Below are 23,899 nucleotides of genomic sequence, written 5' to 3'. Positions count from 1 at the left end.
ATCAGTACTTTGGATACATACCCCATGAGTGGTCCCTGCTTTTGATTGTTTTGGGTATATACATATGAGTGGAATTGATGAGTCATATAATAATTCCATGCTTACCTTTTTGAGGAACTGCTAAGTTGTTTTCTCAATCTCTGCCTTGTAAATGGGGCATATAGAACAGGCACATTTAATGTGATTATTGATATAGTTAGATTTAAATTTATTACCTTCTTATTTGTTTTCGCCCATCTCATCTGTACTTGTTTCCATTTTTCAATTGTTCTGCTTCTTTTGGACTGAATTTTTTTATCATTCCATTTTATCTCTTTTTGGCTTTTTAAATACTCTGAACATTCAGTCATCAGTTTCTTAACTTCGTGTCCTTGGCTAATACAGTCCTCACTCACTGGTTTCCTGGTCTTGGGAATAACTCAAACTCTGCTAAATGCTGAAAAACTGGAGTTTTCTTGCATTACACCACTCTGTTCAGTCTCTGTGCTCTGGTCATTTCTGTATGAGAGCTGAAATAGGGCAGAACGTTGCCTTATTTGATATCAGTTTGAAATGTGTGTCAGTGGACTTAAATTTTTCACTACTCTGCTTGTGTCTGTGAATGACCTCGAGAGTGCAAAAGTGTTGATTTGGGGTGGGGGGGTTACGAAAAATTTTGATGAGTGGGTGAATTAGCAGATATGGAATTCATAAGTAAAAAAGATCAACCATATATGTTACATAAGGGTAGTTGTGTGGATTAAATCAGTTAACCAAGTGCTTCAAACAGTGCCTTGCACAGAAACGCTTGGTATTTCAGAATTTTATTTGGTAAGTTAATTTTCGGTAGTTCATGTGTCCTTGTGAAAGTGGGGGTAATGTTGCATGGTATAGAATTGTGCTGTTTTCATATAGTGAAATCCAGGTTTCCCACCTTTTTTTCTGTCTTGATCAAATTTGCCAGAGGTTTGTAAATTTTGTTGATCTTTTCAAAGAACTACCTTTGGTTTTTATAGATGTTTTAAAATTGCCCTTTTTATTCTCTATTTCAATTAATTTTCTCCCTGCTATTTGTTACTTTCTTCTACTTGGCTTTGGGTTTTGTTTGCTTTTATTCTTCTGGTGTCTTAAGGTGGAATGTTAGATTATTGGTTTGAGATCTTTCTTAATACAGATGTTTATAGCTATGAATTTACTTCTGAGCACTGACTTGGGACTGTACACTATAAGTTTTGGTCTGATGTGTCTCCATTTTCATTCATCTCAGATTATTTTGCTTTCTCTTTTGATTTTTTTCTTCAGTTCCATGGATTACTCATGAATGTTAAATTACCACATTTATGAATTTGCCAAAATTTCTCCCATTATGAAGTTCCAGTATTACTTTATCATGGTTGAAGAACATACTTTGTATTACTTTTATGCTTTTAAATTTATTGAGGTTCGTTTTATGTCCAGTGATTGGTCCATCCCAGTGAATGTTCCATATGTAGTTGAGAATGTATGTTTTTTTGTTGAGTGGAGTGTTCTGTAAATATGTTAGGTGTGGTCAGTTTATAGTATTGTTCCAGTCATCTGTTTCCTTATTGATATTTTGTCCATTATTGAAAGTGGAATATTAAAGTCTACAACTGTTATTATTCAGTTGTCTTTTTTTTGGATTTCTCTGGTGGCTCAGTGTGTTAAGGATCTGGCATTGTCACTGCAGTGGACTAGGTCATTGCTGTGTCACAGGGTTGATCCCTAGCCCGGGAACTTCCACATGCTGCACGTGCGGCAGAAAATAAAATTATCAGCTTCTTTCATTTTTGTTATTTATTAATTTATTAAAAGTTGTATGAATATTGATGCTGTTATTAGGTGCATATGTATTTCTAATTGTTATATCTTCTTGATGGATTGACCTTTCTATCATTATCAAATTTTTTTTTTCTTGCTTTTTAGGGCCACACCTGTGGCATGTGGAGGTTCCCAGGCCAGGGGTCTAATTGGAGCTGTAGCCGCTGGCCTACGCCACAGCCACAGCAATGCAGAATCTGAGCTGTGTCTGTGCTGTGTCTGCAACCTACACCACAGCTCTTAGCAATGCTGGATCCTTAACCCACTAAACAAGGCCAGGGATTGAACCCTCGTCCTCAGGGATGCTAGTCGGATTCATTAACTGCTGAGCCATGATAAGCCATGATAGGATCTCCCGTCTTCTTTATTTATTATTTATTTTTTTTGGTCTTTTTGCCATTGCTTGGGCCGCTTCTACGGCATATGAAGGTTCCCGGGCTAGGGGTCTAATCGGAGCTGTAGCTGCCAGCCTACACCAGAGCCACAGCAACGTGAGATCCGAGCCGCATCTGTGACTGCCACAGCTCATGGCAACGCCGGATCGTTAACCCACTGAGCAAGGGCAGGGATCGAACCCGCAACCTCATGGTTCCTCGTCAGATTCGTTAGCCACTGCGCCACGACGGGAACTTCCCGGCTTCTTTATTTTTAAGTCTATTTTGTCTCATACTAGTACCGTCACTCCAGTTTCCTTGTGGTTCCTTGTGGTTTACTTTCTGTTTTCTGTATGTACTTTTTTTGCCTTTTTTTTTTTTTTTAAAGGGCCACACCCGCTGTGTAAGGTGGTTCCCAGGCTAGGGATCCAACCAGAGCTGTAGCTGCCGGCCTATGCCAGAGCCACAGCAATGCTAGGTCCGAGCTGTATCTGTGACCTACACCACAACGCCTGATCCTTAACCCACTGAGCGAGGCCAGGGATCGAACCTGCCTCCTCATGGATGCTAGTCGGGTTTGTTAACCACTGAGCCACGACGGGAACTCCTCTGAATATACTTTTAATGTAGTATTTAGATTTCATTAATGATCTTTTCTAAAATGTATTTTTTAAGTGGTTGCTCTAGGATTTACTGTATACATGTTACCAGCTTTAGATTTATACTAGCTTAATTCCAATAATATGTAAACTTTTACTGCTGTAGAGCTTGAGAGCTTTTCTTACTTTTGTGGTATTGTCATTATATGTGTAATATCTATTAATGTAACAAACCGAACAGTGCTTTGCCCTTATTATTACTTTACCATCTGTGGTTACTTCAATAGCACATTGCAATTGTGCTTCTCCTCACCTCTTTTGGGGCTGTTACTGGGAAATGTATTACATTTATATTACATTGTATGTTGTAAGCCATAGTGTGTTATAAAATATCATTTTATACAATTGTTCTTTTGCAATAGCAGTTAAGGGAAAAAAAGGCTAAAGAATATGGATCATTGTCTTTACTGTAGTCACTTAGTTTCAGCCTGAAGAACTTTATTTAGTATTTCTTGTAAATCAGGATGGCTAGCAGCAAATTCAGTTTTTGTATGTCTGGCACAGTCTTTATTTCACCATCATTTTTTGAATAGTTCCGGATATGTAATTCTTGGTTAGCTGTTTTCCCTTCCGTCCTTCCTTCCTTCTTCCTTCCTTCCTTCCTTCCTGTCTGTCTGTCTGTCTGTCTGTCTGTCTTTCTTTCTTTCTTTCTTTCTTTCTTCTTTCTTTCTTTCTTTCTTTCTTCTTTTCTTTCTTTCTCTTCTCTCTCTCTCTCTCTCTATCATCTCTCTCTCTCTCTCTCTATCTCTCTTCTCTCTCTCTCTCTCTTCATTTATCTCTTTCTCTTTCTGTCTTTTTTGGAGCTGCACCTGCGACATATGGAGGTTCCCAGGCTAGGGGTCAAATCGGAGCTGTGGCTACCAGCCTATGCCAGAACCACAGCACCTCAGGATCCAAGCCGCATCTGTGACCTATACCACAGCTCACGGAAATGCTGGATCCTTGATCCACTGAGCAAGGCCAGGAATTGTACCCGAGTCCTCATGGATGCTAGTCCGGTTTGTTAACCACTGAGCCGTGACGGGAACTCCCCATTTTTTCTTTCAGCACTTTTCCTATTGCCTTTAGCCCCCATTACTTCTGTTAGAAGCCAGCTGTTAATCTTAACTTTTAAGTTCCCTTATAAGGACTCCGTCTTTTTTCCTATTGGTTCTTACAAGGTTTTCTCCTTGTCTTACACCTTCAACATTTTAACTCTGTGTCTGTCTATGGTCTCTTTGTGTTTATCTTAGTTGGAGTTCTTAGAGCTGTCTGCATATATAGGTTACTGGTTTTCAATACATTTGGGAAGTTTTTTGTTATTATTTCCTTGAATATTTTTTTTGCTCCTTTCTCCCCTCTCTTCCCAGTACTCCAGTTCTGTGTATGTTCATGTACCTATTTGTATCTCATATTTCTTTCAGGCTCTGTTCATTTTTCTTTATCCTTTTTTTCTCTCTTCAGCTTGCATAATCTCTATTAATCTAAGCTTAAGAATTCTTTTACCAGTTCAAGTCTATTGTTGAGCCCCCTAGTGAATTTTTGATCTGTTATTGTACTTTTCAGCTAGAGTCTCCCTTTGTTTTTTATAATTTTTACTTTGTTAATATTCTGTATTTGATGCAGGTTGTCACCATACCTTCCTTTAATTCTTTAACCATACATATGTCTCTTCTGTGAAGATATCTGTAATAGCTGCTTTATCCTCTTATCTGTTAAATCTAATGTCTGAATACTCTCACAGGTGGTTTCTTTGGCGTGACTTTTTCCCTGTGCATGGTGCCATACTTCTCTGTTTTTCTGCATGCCTCCTAGTGTTTTTTTTGGGGGGGTGGGTTGTTTTTTTTTTTTTAACTTTTTAGGGCCACAGCTACAGCATATGGAAGCTCCCAGGCTAGGAGTCAAATTAGAGCTACAGCTGCCGGCCCATGCCACAGCTCCAGCAACGCCAGATCTGAGCCACATCAGAGACCTACACCACAACTCATGGCAATGCCAGATCTTTTAACTCACTGAGCAAAGCCAGGGATTGAACCTGCATCCTCATGGATCCTAGTCGGGTTGTTACCACTGAGCCACAACAGGAATTCCTGTTTTGTTCGTTTTTGTTTTCTGCAAACAGGACATTTGAGGTTATGTATTTTAGCATCTCTGGGTGCTGGTCTACCCCCAAAAGTCCTTCCAGGGTATGTTGTTGTTACCATTTATTTATTTGCCCACCCAGTGAGCTGGGTTAAAGTGTATTTCTTCCTCAGTGTGTTAAGCCTCTGATATTGCTCCTCAGGGAGGTGCAGTTTGGGGTGTGCCCACAGCAGAGAAGTAGGGCTCTCTCCCACTCATCACACTCAGCATTACTGGGTTTGTCCATTACTTTTTGTCTATTGCACTGTTGTTTTCAGCCGTGCCCAGGGCATAAATTCCTCTCCAGACTAATCCAGTGAAATTGTGGCACCTTCCAGGGATTAGTTTCTGAGGTTAATATTTGGCATTTGTTCTAGCCCCAGGAAGGCTCCTCCCATCTGTCTTACTTCCTGGGTCTCTCCTGCAGACAACCTGGTCTGTGGTCTAGGCTGTATCTTCATTAGATCCCTGATTCTCTTCTCATTTCCTTTTCACCACAGCTTACAGCATTCTTGAGAATGTCCTTAGATTTGAACTTCTCCGTTGTGCTCTGTTGCAAGTGAAGTCAGTTTTGAATTTCATAGGTTTTCTTGACTAGATTGCTGTTTGCCCTCAGACTGTTTCCAAAGGCTTTAAATGTTTTTGTTTTTGTTTTTGTTTTTTTTAAAGATTTTCACTAGTTTAGCTGTGGAGCAGGTGAGTAGAACTCTTTCTGCTATTGTGTTGGCAGCTGGGCTCTCTAATGTGAACTGTGTCTTGGAGAGTGGGGATCAGATTTCATACGCCTTGCATATTATGTGTCCTCTCTAGTCCTTGACACACGTTATAGGTGTTCAGTAAGTTCATGTTCAAGCTAGTGGAATTATAATTAATCAGTCTAACATATCACTTAAGATACCAGCTCTGAATTTAGAGGACTAGGTTCAAATCCTGGTCTCTGAACTTGGTGGAAGTGTGACTTTGGAAAGCCACCTAATCCCTCTAAACACTTGTGTTCTCATCTGTAAGTGGGATACTCTACTACCCAGAGTTGTCGTGAGTCCCTGTCACATTTTAAGTGCTCTGTAAACGTTAGTAACAAGTAACTATACAGTGTTGACTAACATTATAGAAAAGGGTGATCTAACATACATACAACTTGAAAAAATACTCATCACTAAAAATATTAAGGTTTTGTATTTGGCAACTACATCAAAATTTATGGCCTGCATTTTTAACTCATATACTGTAATTTGAAGTTTTCAGTTGCCTTTTGACCCTTTCTTCCCCACATATCACTTGTGTTTGGCAGTTCTTTTCTGGAGACTTTAAAATCAAGTTCTCCAGTGTAGTATCTGCCATCCAACGGTGGGCATGCTTGTTGCAGCGGAACCTGAGGCATGAGTCCTGATTTTTTAGTGCTACTGTTAGTATCGTGCAGGCTCACACAAACATGCATTTACTTAGAAGCTCCAGGAGCTTGACTGGATCAGTACATTAGTGTGAAATTCCTTTTGAGGCCTTTACTTGAAAACCTTCACAACCTGTGGAGTGGATTTTTATGCAGACCCACTCTTTGTATATTTGTACCATCCTTAAATACCTCTTTATCTTGACTCTGACATATTTGTGACAAGTGGTAACTTCTCAGCTGTGCGTTTGGGTTGTACATATCCTGTTCATTTTCCATGCAGTAGAGGAGAGGACTTCCCTCAGGGCAGAGCTGCCTTGGCTGCTGGCCTCCTGGGTAGGTGTGCTCTGTGTCCCTGGGACCTGCTTGCCAGCCAGGGTACTGCCTCCCTTTCTCTCCAGCACCCGTGAATGATTGGTCCACATGGGGCCTGCAGGCGAGGGGGCCTGTACATTCTATCCAATCATGTCTGCTAGTTCTGCACATTTTAGGCATTCCTGTGATTTCTCAGTTGCACAGTTTTCATTCCTGTGATGGTTCTCCAGCACAGTTATGCCATTGTGGTTTTGTGTTTGTTTTTAGTCTTTTACGTGGTCTGGGGATAGAAAGGGAAGGCTGCAGTGTGTGCTCAGTTTGTCATCTGGAAAACCCACAAGACAATGAAAAGCTATTTGGGATGAATCGGTTTTAGGGTTCAGAGTAGCTCTCTTTTTAGCTACCCTTTGATTGATCAGGACTCTCTCTGGAACCCAGCAGGAGATACACTGCATTGTATTTAGTGGCAAGGCTCTTGAAGAGTGGGTTCCTTTCCTCAGTGGCAGAATCTCCTCTTGAAGAAACTCTGAATTTACAGTTAATGGGTTGAATATATCTACAGAACTCCTGAGAGGAAAGTACATGGTTGGCTTTCTTCCTTTCTTTTCTCTTCTTCCTTCCTTCCTCTTTCTTTCTCTCTTTTACATGCGCACTGTCTTTCTTTCTTTTTCTCACTCCCTTCCTTCTCCCTCTCTTCCATCTTTCCTCCCTCTCTCCCTCCCTTCCTTGCCTGCAGCATGCAGAAGTTCCCCAGCCCAGGGATTGAACCCTTACGGTGGCACAACCTAAGCCACATCAGTGACAATGCCAGATCCTTAACCTGCTGAGCCACTAGGGAACTCCCTGTTCAGTTTTCTCTTTGGGAATGCCTGGAGCACCTTTTTTTCAAAATTAGGACCCACCTATGCCCCCTTCCCCAGGCTTTACTTTCTAAGTAGTGGAAGTGGGAATTTTCATGCAGCTGCATTCAGCATTCCTTGAAGAGCTGCAATATAGCAAGCCAGTAATCTCCTGTTTTTGTAAATGAAGTTTTATTGGAGCACAGCCATACTCATTCATGTCCATATTGTTTGTGACTGTTTTTCTTTGCGATGCCTAAATGAGTTAATGCAGCTGAGATCGTGTGGTCAACAAGTCTGAAACACTGCTGCTTCCTGCAGAGCATGATGTGAGTCTGGATTCTCCTGAGTTGGTGTTGGCTTGGTTCAGGAGAAAGGAAAATGTGAATTTTGGATTGTAGAGGTTAGATGGAAAGCACAGCGCCTCCTACCTTCATAGAGTTTGTTTTTATTTTGAAGTTGTCAGATTTTCTCTGATAGATACCCCAGAATTGACCTCCTGCTTTCCTTTCACTTATCCCAGTCACTGCTTCTGACCAGGCCTCTCTTTTCTGATTCATGAGATGTCTGCACAGGACACTGATCGCTTCTTCTTGTTTTGCCCTTTGATCCCTTTTGATTTATGTTTCTCCCAATTGTAAGTACAAACTGAAGCCCAGTCTCATTCCTTCCTCTCCTCTTAAAGATAACCGCTCTCCTCAATTGGTGTTTATCATTCCCCTGCTCTTCTCTGAGCTTTCACTGCATACATGCCCATCCCTGAACAGTGCCTGATACTGTGTCTGTTTTATAACTTTCTCTACATGGAATACTATATTCATTCTCTGCACTGTGCCTTTTTGGCTTAATAAGATATTTGTGACCATTAGCTCTGTTGCTTTGAATCTTACCTTTGTCTGTCATCCCAGAATGTGGACATACCACAGTTTATTAATCTAGTCTCTGGGTTCTTTTTTTTGTAGTTAAGTGGACCTTTTATTTTTATTTCTTTTTAAAATAGCTTTACTGAGATTTAATTTATACACTATAAAATTCACCTGTTAAAATTATGGAATTCAGTGGGTTTTAGTATATATACATTTGTGCAACAATCACCATTTATCTAATTTTAGAAAAATTTCATCACTCCCAAAAGAAATGTGATTATTTTCAGCCACTTTCTAATTCCCTCACCCTTCTCCCAACTGAAGATTGAAGCTGATCTTTCTAAAGATTTGTTTATTCTGGGGAGTTCCCGTCATGGCGCAGTGGAAACGAATCCGACTAGGAACCATGAGATTGCGGGTTCAATTCCTGGCCTTGCTCAGTGGGTTAAGGATCCGGTGTTGCCATGAGCTCTGGTGTAGGTCGCAGATGCAGCTTGGATCTGATGTTGCTGTGTCTGTGGTGTAGGCCGGCATCTGTAGCTCCAGTTGGACCCCTAACTTGGGAACCTACATATGCTGAGGGTGTGGCCCTAAAAAGCAATAAATAAATAAATGAATTAAATAAAATAAAAATAAAGATTTGTTTATTCTGGATCAAGTAAATGAGATCTTTTGTGGTCTTTTGTGATTGGCTTTCACATAGCAGATTGTTTGGGTTGAGGTTCATCCATGAACCTCATGTGTAGGGTGGGCTTTTAAATTGTTTGCAGTGTTTTATCATTACAAATGATACTTTGTTTGTGTTATTTTTAAAGTGACTTTAGTATTTTTTCAAGTTTTATTGAAGTATAGTTGTTTACAATGTTAAGATAATTTCTGCTGTACAACAAAGTGATTCAGTAATACACGTGCACATGTCCATTCTTTTTCAGATTCTTTTCCTACATAAATTATTGTGGAACATTGGGTAGAGTTCCCTATGCTATACAGCAGGCCCCCCATTGGCCAGTAATTCCATATACACTAGTGTCCACATGCCAGTCACAGAACCCCCATCCATCCCTCCCCCCATCAAAACTAAAAACTTCTCATATCCCTATCATTTGCTGGCACTCTGGAAGAAAAAGAAAAAGGTATTGCTTATCACAAAAATATAATTGAGTGCCTCCAGAAGTGAGAATGGCCCAGTTCTTATTACCTTTTGAAGAACTGACCATATAGTTGGGGGTTGGAATGACACATTAATTAGGGAACCACATAGGTGCTCCAAGTAAATAAGGAAAATTGTGAGAAAATGCAGGAGGAGCCGTTAATTTCTTGAGAGACATATGCATAGTGTTTCAAAGCAAGTGGCCTTGGATCTCATGCCTGCAGAACTAATAAAATTTCAGGATGTGGGTGTTGGCCGGGAGGGAGGGGGAGGAGCACAGGCAGTGAGAGATGAAACTGAGAAGAAGACTGGGTGGCCCGAGCATTGTGGCACGGCCGGAGCCTGGTAAGGGCCGGCTCACTGTCAGTACCTGCTATGGTGTCTTTGCAATAGGCAAAACTAAGCACAGCCACATTTGTATTTAAGAAAGAAAACTGACAGCATAGAGGGTGGGCTTAGAGACAGGGGAGTCTAGGGGTGGGGCACACCATTTGTATGAAGGCCGTTTAGTCTTTGGATGAGAGGTGGGGCCCATTGTTGGTGGTAGGAATGAGAGATGGTGTGGACAGGCATTTTTCAGCTGAGATGGACAGGACTTACTGGTAATGGACAGTAGGGGAAAAGAATTCTAAGGTGACTCCCATGGTCTCTCACTTGGACACTGAATGATTTGGGGACTATACCCTATGTAGTCAAGATTAACTTGTTGCATTGGAAGCTTTAAGGAGCAAAAATAGCTTCTCGTCTTATAATTTAAAGATTACTTAAAGTATTTTATTTACAATTCAGAAATGAGACACAGGTTCGCACTGAGCCTAGGCTATGTCAATTTCAGACTTGAACAATCAAGCTACTATTAATTATCACTTTCTTGTAGCCAAAAGAATGCAATGGCGTAAAGATTCCTGTCGATGCCAGTAAGCCTAATCCAAATGATGTGGAGTTTGATAATCTGTATTTGGACATGAATGGAATCATCCATCCTTGTACTCACCCTGAAGACAAGTACGTAACCCATTTTTTTCACTGATTTTATAAATTACAGAGCAGCACTGTTTGATATTACATTGTTGGCTTCTCATTGTAGACCAGCACCCAAAAATGAGGATGAAATGATGGTTGCAATTTTTGAATACATTGACCGACTTTTCAATATTGTGAGACCAAGACGACTTCTCTACATGGCAATAGATGGAGTGGTAAGCGTCATGTAACTTAAAATCCTCTATTTTATTTTGCTGTGTTCCCACATTATCTAGAATGAAAGTCAACTAAATAATGAAGAACATTATAGTAAATTTGAGGAAGAAGCCTCACCTTTTCGTCATCCATTCAAACGTGTTTTGTTTGTGTATGAGCCTGTTTTGTGCCAGATGCTGTGAGTTGCTGGGGATGTTGGTGGCTGCCCTTGCTTTTGAAGGGCTTTCTTATACAGGGCAGAGGCAGATGAGTGAGGTTAGGTACCCAGAGCCTTTAGATGGCACATGCAAGTCATTGGTGGAGAGGGAGCCATTGCTCCAAGGGAGTGAGGAGATAGAGAGGAGGGGGCTTTTGTCACCTTTATTTGAAGAGTAAAGAATAATTGGAGGTGGGGTGGTGCAGGGAGATGGATGGAACAGGTGGGGAAGGAGGACCTTCCAGATGTCTCAAATGTGCCAGGTAAGCGTGCTTTGCATATCTTTGACCATACTGACATGTTAGACAGCTGCAGGTGTTTAGACCGGAAAGGGAAGAAGGGCGATAGGCTTGAGAAAGCCTTTCCTGCCACACTCAGTTTGGATTTTAGCCCATAGGCAGTGAGTAGTCATCAGGATATTTCGGGAAAGGAATAGCTTCCTTAAAATGGTAATACCGGAGTTCCCGTCGTGGCGCAGTGGTTAACGAATCTGACTAGGAACCATGAGGTTGCGGGTTCGGTCCCTGCCCTTGCTCAGTGTGGGTTAACGATCTGGCGTTGCCGTGAGCTGTGGTGTAGGTTGCAGACGCGGCTCGGATCCCGCCTTGCTGTGGCTCTGGCGTAGGCCAGTGGCTTCAGCTCTGATTTGACCCCTAGCCTGGGGAACCTCCATATGCCGCAGGAGCGGCCCAAAGAAATAGCAAAAAGACAAAAAAAAATGGTAATACCAAGTAGCTTAGGTAATGAATGACCAGCAAACTATGTATCAAGTTTCAGGGAAAATTAAGGTAGGAGTTCACTGGTGGCCTAGTGGTTAAAGGATCTGGTATTGTCACTGCTCTGATGAAGGTTTGATCCCTGTGGGAACTTCCACATGCTGTGGGCACAGCCAAAATAAAAAGGAAGAAAACAGAAAATTCAGGTAAATTGTAACCCTGCTTAGCTGTATGCACATAGATTCTCTTTCTTTTAGATGTAATAATCTTGGTGGCTAATGGAATGGTTTTGAAAATCCAGGAAACTTTGGGTGCAAGAAGATGAACTCTTCTGTAAGGTTCTATTTACTCAAAGAAAAGACTTACCTACTGAAAACTTCAGTTGCAGTGAAAGTGTTGTAAAGAGTAAAGGGGACAGGAAAATGTCTTATCTGGAGCAGATTCCAGTTCCCATTAGCTGAGTTTCTTGAAGAAGAGCTTTCACTTGACTCTGGTGTGCCCTTCTGCTGGATCAGGTGTAAGATATGTGCACGTTTGTACGTGTATGTACACGCCCTTGTCTGTAACTTTTTTTTTTTTTTTAATGTAAATGTTAAGTTTAGAGGAGGTGGTCTCATTTGACAGGAAAGGGAACTTTTCTGTGTGTGTGTCTTTTTAGTGCCACACCCAAGGCATATGAAAGTTCCCAGGCTAGGGGTTGAATTGGAGTTACCGCTGCCGGCCTACACCACAGCCACAGCAACTCTAGATCCGAGCCAAGTCTGCGACCCACACCACAGCTCACAGCAACACCAGGTCCTTAACCCACTGAGCAAGGCCAGGGATCAGAACCCACGTCCTCATGGGTAGTAGTCGGGTTCATTAGCCGCTGAGCCACTACAGGAACACCGGGAAAGAGAAATATTGAAGAGAATATGAAGTAACTTATTTTATGTAGACCGGATACTTGAGAGTCTCTTCCAGCCCCAAACCCAGTTCAGTAATTTCAGAACCTTACAGTTCAGTTCACTTCATTCAGGCTCATCCAGTGATTGACGTTATATTTGGTTAGAATGATTTAAGAATACTTTTGGGAGTATTCCCGTCGTGGCGCAGTGGTTAACGAATCCGACTAGGAACCATGAGGTTGCGGGTTCGGTCCCTGCCCTTGCTCAGTGGGTTGACGATCCGGCGTTGCCATGAGCTGTGGTGTAGGTCACAGACACAGCTCGGATCCCGCGTTGTTGTGGCTCTGGCGTAGGCCGGTGGCTCCAGCTCCGATTCGACCCCTGGCCTGGGAACCTCCATATGCCGCGGGAGCGGCCCAAGAAATAGCAACAACAACAAAAAGACAAAAAAAAAAACTTTTGATTCAGATTTTGTTCCCTTTCTACCTGCTGCACCTTATTGTTGAGAGAGAGTGGTAGTTACTGTGAAAAATACAGAAAAGATTTTGGAATCCCATTTGGAAACTATCCTTCCTTTCAGGTGTGGGCATAGCTTCTTGGTCCTGGTTCCGTAGAAACTGCTCACTCACTGCATGATGGCTCAGTCTTTGGATAAAGGAAGCTTTGTGTTTTGAGTGCCTTGAAGCACCATACCCAGTGGAAGAAGCCTTTAGGTCATGGACCTTACAGTATTAAGTGCTGTGGCTTCATGGGTGGTTTGTCCTTTTTTTTCTTTTTTAGGGCCACACCCACAGTATATGCAAATTCCTGGGCTAGGGGATCAAATCGGAGCTACAGCCTATGCTACAGCCACAGCACGCCAGCTCTGAGCTGTGTCTGCAACCACCACACAGCTCATGGCAGAGCCAGATCCTTAACCCGCTGGGTGGGGCCAGGGATCCAACTCACTTCCTCATGGATGCTAGTTGGGTTCATTAACGCTGAGCCACGGTGGAGATTCCGAGATTTGTCCTTTTGACACGCCACTCACTCATCTGACTGGGCTCAGCTTTTAAGGTTCTTGGTCCAAATTTAAGCTCTTAGGATCTACTGTCTGTGGTGGAAGGATTGTTGAGATATGTTACTTAACTCTTCCATTTTAGTGTATTATTATTATTATTGTTATTATTATTATTTTGCTTTTCAGGGCCATCTCTGTGGCATATGGAGGTTCCCAGGCTAGGGGTCTAATCAGAGCTATATAGCTACCGGCCTACACCACAGCAACTCCAGATCTGAGCCGCGTCTGCAGTCTACACCACAGCTCACAGCAACACCAGATCCTTAACCCACTGAGTGAGGCCAGGGATCAAACCTGCAACCTCATGGATACTAGTCGGATTCGTTTCCTCTGCACCACGACGGGAACTCCCAAGTGTATTATTTTTGTAAGAACAACTTACTCAAGATAATGTACAGATTTAGTTACATACAAATATTGTGAATATTATTATGTGAATATGAAATACACGTTTTCAGGCACCGCGCGCTAAAATGAACCAGCAGCGTTCAAGGAGGTTCAGAGCATCCAAAGAAGGAATGGAAGCAGCAGTAGAGAAGCAGCGAGTCAGGGAAGAAATACTGGCAAAAGGTAAAGAATGTGCATCTTGAAGTTGGACTTTTTATAAAGTCTTTGCAGAAGGGGTGGCACCTTTTCCTTACAAGTAGATCAGGTTTTAATTTAATTGGGGTTCCAGGACATGCAGGGGAAATTTATGTTCACTGTTCAGGAAAAGTAGTTAATAGAATCCTTAATTCCATTAATAAGCCTGTTCATTTCCAAACTCTCTAGTAAAAGGGAAAGTTGGGAATAAAGGGAGGGAATTCTGGAAGGGAGAGCAAATTGTCAACTTCTGTCAGCACAAGTGCAGCCAGTCAGCTCACTTTTATGTACCTATAAACTAGAGGTTCATGAAAAGTGCCTCTTTTTTCCTTTTCCTGTGGGGCCTGCTAGAAAACTACCGTTTTGTAAACATTTCTTCAGGTCAGGCTTGGTGGCCTGTTCACTCCTTCTTAGAATTCAGGCCTGTATGAGGCCTGGGCTGGTGGGACTTGTGCTACAAGGCTTTCTCTCAGTCATATACATGCTCTGTACAAGCTGAGGTGACAGGTACTGAGGTGGGGGGCGGGCACCTGTGTTCCCTCAATTTAGGGGAGGGACCTGTAGGGTAGAATCACAGCCCTGATGGGTCCAGAGGTAGGAGTTGGCTAAGTCTCAGAGGGCAGGAAGACCAGGGGTCCTGAGGCCTCTGGAGACCGCTTCTCACGAGACACTTGTGTGGGGGTGGAGTGCGTGTTGGCAGAGTGACTTACATAAGCCAGAATGGCGACCGGGAAAGCCACCATCATGGATTCAGGATGTTACATTTGGCTGGTGGGAAAAGAGAGACAGTGTATTCAGCTTAGGCTTGTGATTAGAATGTATTTTATGTTATTTTAAACATATGTATGTATGTAAATATATACCTATTTTAGCTGCAGTTTGTAGTTAATATTCTACAGCCTGTTTTTATTTTTAGCAGATTGTCTTTGGTTTTAAAGATGTCTTCTTTCTTGAAGATGTTATTCTATATATTTGTGTCTTTAGAAAAATCTAATCAGTGATATAGAGGGAAAAATAGGACTTTAAAATCCCTCTACCTGATAATTTTATTTCTTATCATTTAAAGCTGTGATTAATTCAGCATTTTAATTTTGTTTTTCTAAGGCTCGTTCACCTTAAGAACTGTTACTGGAATTAGAACCCCTAACCTGTGTGTATGTGTGTGTGTGTGTGTGTTCTGTCGCAGGGGCATTAGGAAGAACATCTTAATTTTTTTATAGGTTTGTAAAACAGTGTAATATCTTTTGTACACCATATATTGTTTGACAGTCATGAGGGGAGGAATCTTCTTTTCTTTGGAAAAGGGGGAACATTGTTCCTCAGGTGACAACACCTCTCTTTCTCTTGTATTTGAACTTTTGTTTTTGTTGTTCTGGTCTAATATTGAGTAATTTACCTCACAGTTTATGGGGAGAACAAAGCATTGCCCCTTTTCCTCTAGGTGGCTTCCTTCCTCCAGAAGAAATAAAAGAGAGATTTGACAGCAACTGTATTACACCAGTAAGTAGTCTCATACTTTGCTAGCTATTGCTAACTCTTAAATGATAGGTTAATTTATTTCCTTCTATCATTTTAGGGAACTGAGTTCATGGACAATCTTGCTAAATGCCTTCGCTATTACATAGCTGATCGTTTAAATAATGACCCCGGGTGGAAAAATCTGACAGTAAGTTCCACATTTTCGTCCTTCAGAAAGATCACGGTCGTGATTTGAGGCTCTCCTTTGATGTGACTGGTATTATTATTTGTCCTTTTTCTCCCCCATAAAATGCTGGCTGGCTGTTAGAGCAAAGCGAATCTTCCGGGTTTTTAGAGGTGGGGTGCCTGTTTGGTCCAGTTAGAGACAGCTGAATTTTTCTCTCAGTGCCAATTTTGTCTTCTTACCATCACTGTGAAGCCATAAAATGGGGCTCATGATTTAAAATACATATATATGAAAGTAATTTCTTTTATTAGAAATCAAAATACAGCAAGATTAAAGTCATGGGGCTGCCTTTAAAGAATGGCTATAGTCTCCTGGGATTTAAGTAAAATTCAAGCAAACTTTTATATAATTTTAGATTCACTGGTTTGTTTCCCTGTTAATTAGATATGGTACATCATATTTAATGGGTTTTTTTTTTTTTGGTCTCACTTCATCTTTTTTTTTTTTTTTGGTCTGCACCCATGGCATATGGAGGTTCCCAGGCTAGGGGTCCAGTCAGAGCTGTAGCTGCCGGCCTAAACCACAGCCACAGCAGCGCAGGATCCAAGCCGAGTCTGCAACCTACACCATAGCTCACGGCAACGGCTGGATCCTTAACCTACTGAGCGAGGCCAGGGGTCGAACCTGAGTCTTCGTGGGTGCTAGTTGGGTTTGTTAACTGCTGAGCCACAACAGGAACTCCATTAATGGGTTTTTTATTGATTACTCTCAGGGCTTGTGTGGTTTGGTGCTCTATACTTGAGTAGCAGTAAGCATAGAAGAAACATGTGAACTGATCTGTTTTTCTGATGGCTAAGTTTGATCCAAACATTTTATTTTATTCTGTTGCAAGTAGTGAGTTAACCAATGAAATAATTTTGATGTCTAACACATACACACCATATTAAGAAAATTTTTCAATTAGTAACACTTAATAGAATTATCCCAATTTATTTTAAGATAACTCAATTCTGTTGATTTTTGTGCTAGAAAATTGGGGATGAACTAAAAATGTTAAAAACTATTTTTACAGGTTATTTTGTCTGATGCTAGTGCTCCTGGTGAAGGGGAACATAAAATCATGGATTACATTAGAAGACAGAGAGGTAAAATTCACTTATAAATATTTGATTATATGTTCTATTAAAAGAAGACAAGCCATTGTGTAGAAAATAGTAAGTAAAATGTGATGTTCCTGTGGTATACAATATATAAATATAATACGTGTTTCCCCTCTCTTTAGCCCAGCCTAACCATGACCCAAACACTCATCATTGCTTGTGTGGAGCAGATGGTAAGTTTCTTCTTTGGGATCTGAATCTCTTAGATTAAGTAGGTTGATGGGTTGGTGTGTAGTAATGGATTATTCGTGGTTGCCTGGGAATTCTAAAATACCTTGTTTATTTTATGTCTGAAAGGGAACTAGTATGCACTTGTTTAATCTGTGATTAGTGTTCATCTGCCTTTATTTTTCAATCTTTTTTTTCCTGTCTTTTGTCTTTTTAGGGCCGCACCCACGACGTAGGGAGGTTCCCAGGCTAGGGGTCAAATCGGAGCTGCAGCTGCCGTCCTACCCCACAGCCACAGCAGCTCTAGATCTGAGCCATGTCCGTGACCTACAACACAGCTCACAGCAACGCCAGATCCTTAACCCTCAGAGCAAGGCCGGGGATTGAACCCGCAGCCTCATGGAAACTAGTCGGGTTTGTTAACCAGTGAGCCATGACGGGAACTTCTATTTTTCTATTTTTCAACCTTTTAAAATGAAAACTTTCCAAGTGTTGACTCCTCAGTGGTAATTACATTCTAGACCCATGGAAGTTTTAGGCGTTTCAGCTTTGCTGCCTCTGTGTGCACACTTTGGCTTCTCTGTGTTGATGTGTTGCATCATGACAGTGTCTTGCCTTTGGCTATGGTAAGGGTCTTCTGGAAGTGCTCACTGTTGAGTGTTCTGTTGTTGCTTGATAGCTGATCTCATTATGCTCGGCCTTGCTACACACGAACCCAACTTTACCATTATCAGAGAAGAATTCAAACCAAACAAACCCAAACCCTGTGGTCTTTGTAATCAATTTGGACATGAGGTCAAGGACTGTGAAGGTTTGCCAAGAGAAAAGAAGGGAAAGGTAAGAACTTTGAGATGGTAGCAACCGCGTTTAAAAGTTTATCATTTTATTTTTGATTGATAAAATTTATGGAGCAGAAAATATACCATTTTGACCATGTTTAAGTGTACCGTTCAGTGGCACTTAAGTATGTTAAGGTTGCCTCATTTTAAACTGTGTAAAGGGAAGGCTGTGGTTAATTAGGCTCTTACTTGCTCTGTTACCTCTGCTGAAGATGTATCTTTCAGAGCTCTTGAAAGTAAACATGTTAACAGCCACATGCATTCATTCTTTCTCCTCTCCACTTTTCCTGACACAGCTTCAGTCTACACGATGATGAGGTCTCATAGGTGACCATGCCCAGTGCACATGGTTCTTTTATGGAAGTTGTTTGTTTCAAATGGTTATTCTTCTTAGAAGGAACTACGGATCAAATATTTAAACTTCTTGGTACTTTTAGCTTACTCCTAATTTCTACATATTTTGGGTTCACTTGATTATATCCATTCTCCTTTAAAGGGGTTTCTATTTGAAGAATATGGTAGCTCTTTCAAGGACACATTGAGTGAAAAAAGCAGGTAAGGCGTATACATACTCACAGAGAAGGGTGAGGCACATGCATCAGAGTGTTAGTGTTGGGTGGGTGAAGGCCAGCAGTCGGCATAGCACGGCCCCCAGATTTGGCCTGTGAACTAAGAAGGTTCTCTGTTTTTAAAGGATTATCACAAGAAAATAAAACATTAAAGAATATGTAACAGAGACCGTCTGTGTCTCCCCCAGAGCTGAAATATTTAGTGGCTGGTCCTTTGCAAAGGACGTTCACCAATCCCTGGTCTAGGTGTGATTGAAATTACGGGTAGTTTTTAGTTTTAAAATGGTTTGATGGGGTCTTCTTTTAATACTGGTGATGTTAAAATGAATCTTGCTTTAGAAAAAGCTGTAACATTTGTCTGGTTGGAGAAAATTCCAGGGTTCAGAGGAGACGTGTTGAGCCCTCTCTCCCTCTCTCGCAGCACGACGAGCTGGCAGACAGCCTTCCCAGTGCAGAGGGAGAGTTCATCTTCCTACGTCTCAGTGTTCTTCGTGAGGTAGGTAGCATGGCCCTTGGCGTCAGTGCGCTGAAGCCGGGTGCCTTTTGGTGGCTTTAATGGTGGTGTTCCTTTTTGGTTGCAGTATTTGGAAAGAGAGCTCACCATGGCCAGCCTGCCATTCACGTTTGATGTGGAGAGGAGCATTGACGACTGGGTCTTCATGTGCTTCTTTGTGGGAAATGACTTCCTTCCTCACCTGCCATCCTTAGAGATTAGGTACGTGTGTGTGTGTGTGTGTCTGTCTCCACACCGCTGTCTAGCCTTCTTGCCTTTGCAGTGCACACTCTGGTCCTAACGCGTGATGTTTGTTTCCTGGTGGCAGGGAAGGTGCAATTGACCGTTTGGTTAACATATACAAAAATGTGGTACACAAAACTGGGGTAAGTTCACTCTTGAATCATTTCAAAACAGAAGTATTTGCTTTTGTGAGAAGATCATTTCACATGTATTTTATCACTTACAGGGTTACCTTACAGAAAGTGGTTATGTCAATCTGCAGAGAGTACAGATGATCATGTTAGCAGTTGGTGAAGTTGAGGATAGCATTTTTAAAAAGAGAAAGGATGATGAGGTAAAGTGTTTCTATTGCAGTAGCTAAATTGCTCCTGTCTCTAATAGGCTATGATGATCCTGTGATTATCCTTTTAACCTCTTTGAGTGCGCTGTTAAATCATTATAGTGTATCAATCGTCAACATAATCCTAAGAAGTCAGTGCCTTGATGATTTTTTACAAGCCGTGATGCTTGCTGTGTGGAACTGTGTATTGCATACTGTGTGAGCTGCAATGTAGTTTTTTCTCTCTTCTTAATCTTAATTAAGATATGAATCCAAACACCTGTCTAATCAGTAGGACATGAAATGAGGGTTCCAAGGCTAGAAGAATGCTGGACTTGAACTAGTGGCTGCTGTGTTTTATAGACATCATTTATGTTCTGGGTCTAGGAACTCTGTCCTCTGATGGCAGAGTGTGGGGGTCTGGGTTAGATTGCATCAGACAAGGCAGTGGGTTGCAGCTTTGAGTAAGAAAGGTGGATGTAAAAGAAGGAAATTAAGTCAGCACGTGCTTGGGAATCGGCCACACGTGGTAGGGTGAGTGAGTGCCACGGTGGAAAGTCCAAGTTTCTGACTGGGGCAGTTGGGAATTTGCTGGTGCCGGTCACTGAAGTTGAGAGCCCCGGGGTTAGAGCAGGACAGGGTGGGATGAGGTTGAGATGAGTTTGATTCTGCAGATACTGACTATGAAGGGCCAAAGGCACCTGAGAGGAGAAAAGTCCAGGGACCAGTTGGATGGGTGTATGTGGGACGAGATTTGAGGACTGTTAGCAGATGGGAGATAGCTCGTGCCATTGTGAGTGTGAACTTGAAATTCCTGAGAACTCTTAGAGAGTGGAAATGCCTCCATCAGGAGCCTAGAGCTGTGTGGGTGTTTTAGGAGAAGGAGGAGCCAGTTCTAGAGAGTTGGGAAGAGGTCCCTCAAGAGAGGAGAAGCCCTTGGTGCTGCCCAAGGTGTCATAGTGGGAGGGACAGGCCCTGAGTCCTCAGCTTGGTTCAGCAGCCCTGGGGAGCGGGGAGGGTGGAGGGGAGGAGCAAGGGAGGAAAGTAGTGAGTCCCATGAGCAGAGGGAAAGAGGAGGAAATCCTTTCAAAAACTGACATTCTAAACTCATCTGTTGCGAGCAAATGGCAGCATGACATTTGTTGCTCTGTTGCTTTAGATCTCCTAGCAGATTAAATCATGTCATTGCATCTGACAAGGTTTTATGTTTTCTTCAGCTTTGTTTACTGCTGCTAGGGACCTCTTCTTTAGAACTTTGGGTACTGTTTATGGACTGTAAGCATGCTTTCAGAGTTATTGGTACTTGGTAATCTTTACAGGTGAAATTCAAATAACAGAACTAACTTTGGGATATCAAATGTCTAACTTAAGTCCTCAACAATTACAGTGGTTCTACTTCACCTCCTGCCATTTATGCTTAAAGACAAAACCACACGTACTGTGCACTACTTGGTATAAAGACATCATGTTAGAAAAGTCGTTTTATGTGGCTTTAGCAGATTCTGTACTGTTAAATGTTGATGGTGTTTGGCATTTGAGTGGATGTGTGACATGTGATAGATGCCTGGGTGCTTCAGATTTAAGTAAATGTGGTTTCCTACTGGCCTGGCAGAGAGGAGGGCCTTTTACAGCTTTGGATCTTTTTTGGTGTCCCCGATGTCATATGATGTCTGTCACATGGTTGGGCGTTGGGGAAATATATGAACCCTCAGAAATTCAATGTAAAAGTATCTGGGAGTATGTCTTTGCCTGGGAAGTGTGTCTGCGGCTTTTGACAGATTTCCAAAGGCATATATTGCACAAACAAAGGTTAAAGCCAGTAAGGCCTGTCCAGGGGTTCTCCCTTAGAAATAGCAAAGTAGATAGTAGAACAGGAATACATCAGTGTTTGTTATTAAAATTGAACAGATCAGAAATGCATGCTTTTTACTTTACGAGCTTTGATATTCACCTTTCATCTTGCAAATGTTCATTTATTCAGCAAATATTTATTAAGTGTTTACCACGTGCTATATAGTATTCTGAGTGTTACTGATACAACAAAAAACAAAACAGAAAAAAACAAAAATTCTGACCTCATGGAGCTGATATTCTTCCGGGGGAAATGGACAATAAATGGAGTAAGCTGTGTCGTGTGTTAGTGATAAGGACTGAGGAGGAAATGTAAGCAGGTGGGGAAGTGTCTCAGATGGCAGCGATGGGGAGGTTGCAGCCCTAGAAAAGGTTTGGAGTAAAGACTGGGAGGGTGTGAGGGTGCAAGGTGTTGGATCTGGTGGAACGCTCTAGGTCATTACAGAGCTTCAGCTTTGAGTCTGTATCATTTAAGCATAAAAGTGACAAGGATCTGATACATATTCTGAAAGGGTCATTCTGGCTGCTGTGTGGAGGCATGGGCAGGAGCAGTGTGCCCAGTTAAGAGGCTTGTTTGGGGTAATCTAAGGGAGTCCGTGGCGGCACGGAGAGGGTGATAGGAAGCTGGATTCTGAACATGTTTGGAAGCTAGAAGCCATGGGCTTGGCTAAGAGATGCAGTCCAAGCTGTGAGAGAAGGAAGGTACCAGGTGTGGCTCGAAGTTTCTGAGAGATGTCTGGTCTGAGCAGCTGTGCTGAGAAGACTGGGAGGCGCAGAGCTGGGGGTGGGGATTCTGTTGTGGACATGCTGGTTTAAGACACCCGGTGGGGAAGTAGAGTGGGGAGAGGTCCTGGTCAGGGAGTCATCAGCGTATAGACGGTCTTAAAGCCATGAGACAAGTGATTACTTCCGTGAGAACACAGAAGTGGAGCAGTCCAAGTACTGGGCCCAGAGGAACACCAGCCTTGAGAGGGTGGGGGTTGGAACAAAGGCCCACAAGGAGAGAGAGAGAGAGAGAGAGAGAGTGAAAGCGCGTGAGAGAGCAAGAAAGCAAGCCAGGTGAGTGTAGTGTCCTGGCAGCCAGGGCAGAGAGCAAGGAGGAGTCATGGTCAGATTAGAGACGTTTCATTACGATGGGGGCAAGAGCTTGATTAGAGAAGTTGGTGGTGTTCACGCCATAGGATCCCGTTGTATCCAGCATTCATCGCTCCTCCAGAAGGCACATGCCCGAGACTGAGCTCAGTATCATATTGCAGGGGCAGCACTGGCTTGGAATGATGGAGGTGCAGCAGCTCATGCTTCATCAGTGCAGCCCTGCGGGCCCTGCTGCTGCCTCAGCTGTGATACTCGCAGGAACTCGGGCTGGGAGCGGTGCTTTCTGGGGAGAGGAGGCCTCTGAATGGCCCAGTCAGTGGGGAGCAAGAGCAACCTAAATCCTGTCTACTTGAAACCATGGCTACATTTTGAAAATACCGGAGGGGAAGATCATTGTAGACTGGACCTTTTCCTGTGAATTAAACTGGTCCAGGATAAGCAGTACAGATGTCTGAATTTTCTTCCTTTCTTTCATTAGGTCAACTTGCTGGAATCTGGGTGGGGAGTGTTTACTTAGAGCCCCACTGCTCTCTTTTCCCACTTGTGCCACACGTTACAGGGTTAGGAACAATGAGCCCAATAGAGGCTCATTGTTAAATTGTCTTGTTGATTTTTAAAAATTATCATCTTAATAGCTATATTCAGCTACAACTTGAAGAATTGTTTTCTCACTTATTTGTATCTTCTTCATATCGGCAGCCTGTTCATTCCAGGGTAACACCAAAGGTCTTTGTCATGAGTCTTGCATTCTTTCCTGAAATGATATTAAAGACTATCTGAAAAAAAATTAAGAGGAACAGTATAAATTGTATCTAAACCCAATTTAGAGCGCTCTTCATCCATTTACAGTTATGAACGTACAGTCCATTGCTTAGTTTAATTATGTCCCTAGGTTTTTGGGGTCTTCCTTTAAAACTTTAATTGTCTCCTGAATCATTCCTGGTAATGTTTAACTCTTACATTTTTGTGTAATTATTTGACAGAATATGTGGATTTTATACTTTTAGGACAGTTTTAGAAGACGACAGAAAGAAAAAAGAAAGAGAATGAAGGTAAGTTTTAACTAATTCCCTCAGTCTGGTAATAGTATAAGTTTACGATTTGAGAAGAGATGGTCAGTCCAGTAGCTTTTTATTCCTTACCCAATAGGAGTTGCTTAGGGACGTGGTACCCTCTCTGAGCTCCCTCTCTCTCTGGAGTCTGCAGGGAAGCACTTGATGGGCAGGATGGGCCAAGGGGGCATTTAGCAATTTGTGTTGTTTACAATAATCAGATACTGTTTTTGAGATAAAAACTGCCAATCCTTTGTATCTCCTTGCAAGTCACTACACTCTGTGTCTTTGTCTTCCTAGAACAGGAGGTTTG

The 23,899-nt window shown here is 42.1% G+C and overlaps 1 protein-coding gene across 2 annotated transcripts in view; it reads left to right on the top strand.

The window, feature by feature from the left end:
* XRN2 (5'-3' exoribonuclease 2) overlaps nucleotides 1-23,899 on the top strand; it is an 87,247-nt gene that overhangs the window by 7,350 nt on the left and 55,998 nt on the right. For both annotated transcript variants that reach the window (XM_047771588.1, XM_047771590.1), the window contains exons 2-14: nucleotides 10,389-10,516; nucleotides 10,599-10,710; nucleotides 14,029-14,140; nucleotides 15,594-15,652; nucleotides 15,729-15,818; nucleotides 16,870-16,942; nucleotides 17,080-17,130; nucleotides 17,805-17,962; nucleotides 18,955-19,029; nucleotides 19,115-19,248; nucleotides 19,355-19,412; nucleotides 19,496-19,603; nucleotides 23,542-23,586. In XM_047771588.1, coding sequence (XP_047627544.1) covers nucleotides 10,389-10,516; nucleotides 10,599-10,710; nucleotides 14,029-14,140; nucleotides 15,594-15,652; nucleotides 15,729-15,818; nucleotides 16,870-16,942; nucleotides 17,080-17,130; nucleotides 17,805-17,962; nucleotides 18,955-19,029; nucleotides 19,115-19,248; nucleotides 19,355-19,412; nucleotides 19,496-19,603; nucleotides 23,542-23,586 — 1,203 coding nt within the window. The remainder of the gene's footprint in view (nucleotides 1-10,388; nucleotides 10,517-10,598; nucleotides 10,711-14,028; nucleotides 14,141-15,593; nucleotides 15,653-15,728; nucleotides 15,819-16,869; nucleotides 16,943-17,079; nucleotides 17,131-17,804; nucleotides 17,963-18,954; nucleotides 19,030-19,114; nucleotides 19,249-19,354; nucleotides 19,413-19,495; nucleotides 19,604-23,541; nucleotides 23,587-23,899) is intronic.

This window comes from Phacochoerus africanus, chromosome 3 (assembly GCF_016906955.1).
Source record: "Phacochoerus africanus isolate WHEZ1 chromosome 3, ROS_Pafr_v1, whole genome shotgun sequence".
Classification (NCBI taxonomy): domain Eukaryota; kingdom Metazoa; phylum Chordata; class Mammalia; order Artiodactyla; family Suidae; genus Phacochoerus; species Phacochoerus africanus.
The sequence above is the reverse complement of the archived record's forward strand: the minus strand, read 5'-3'. Positions and strand labels throughout refer to the sequence as shown.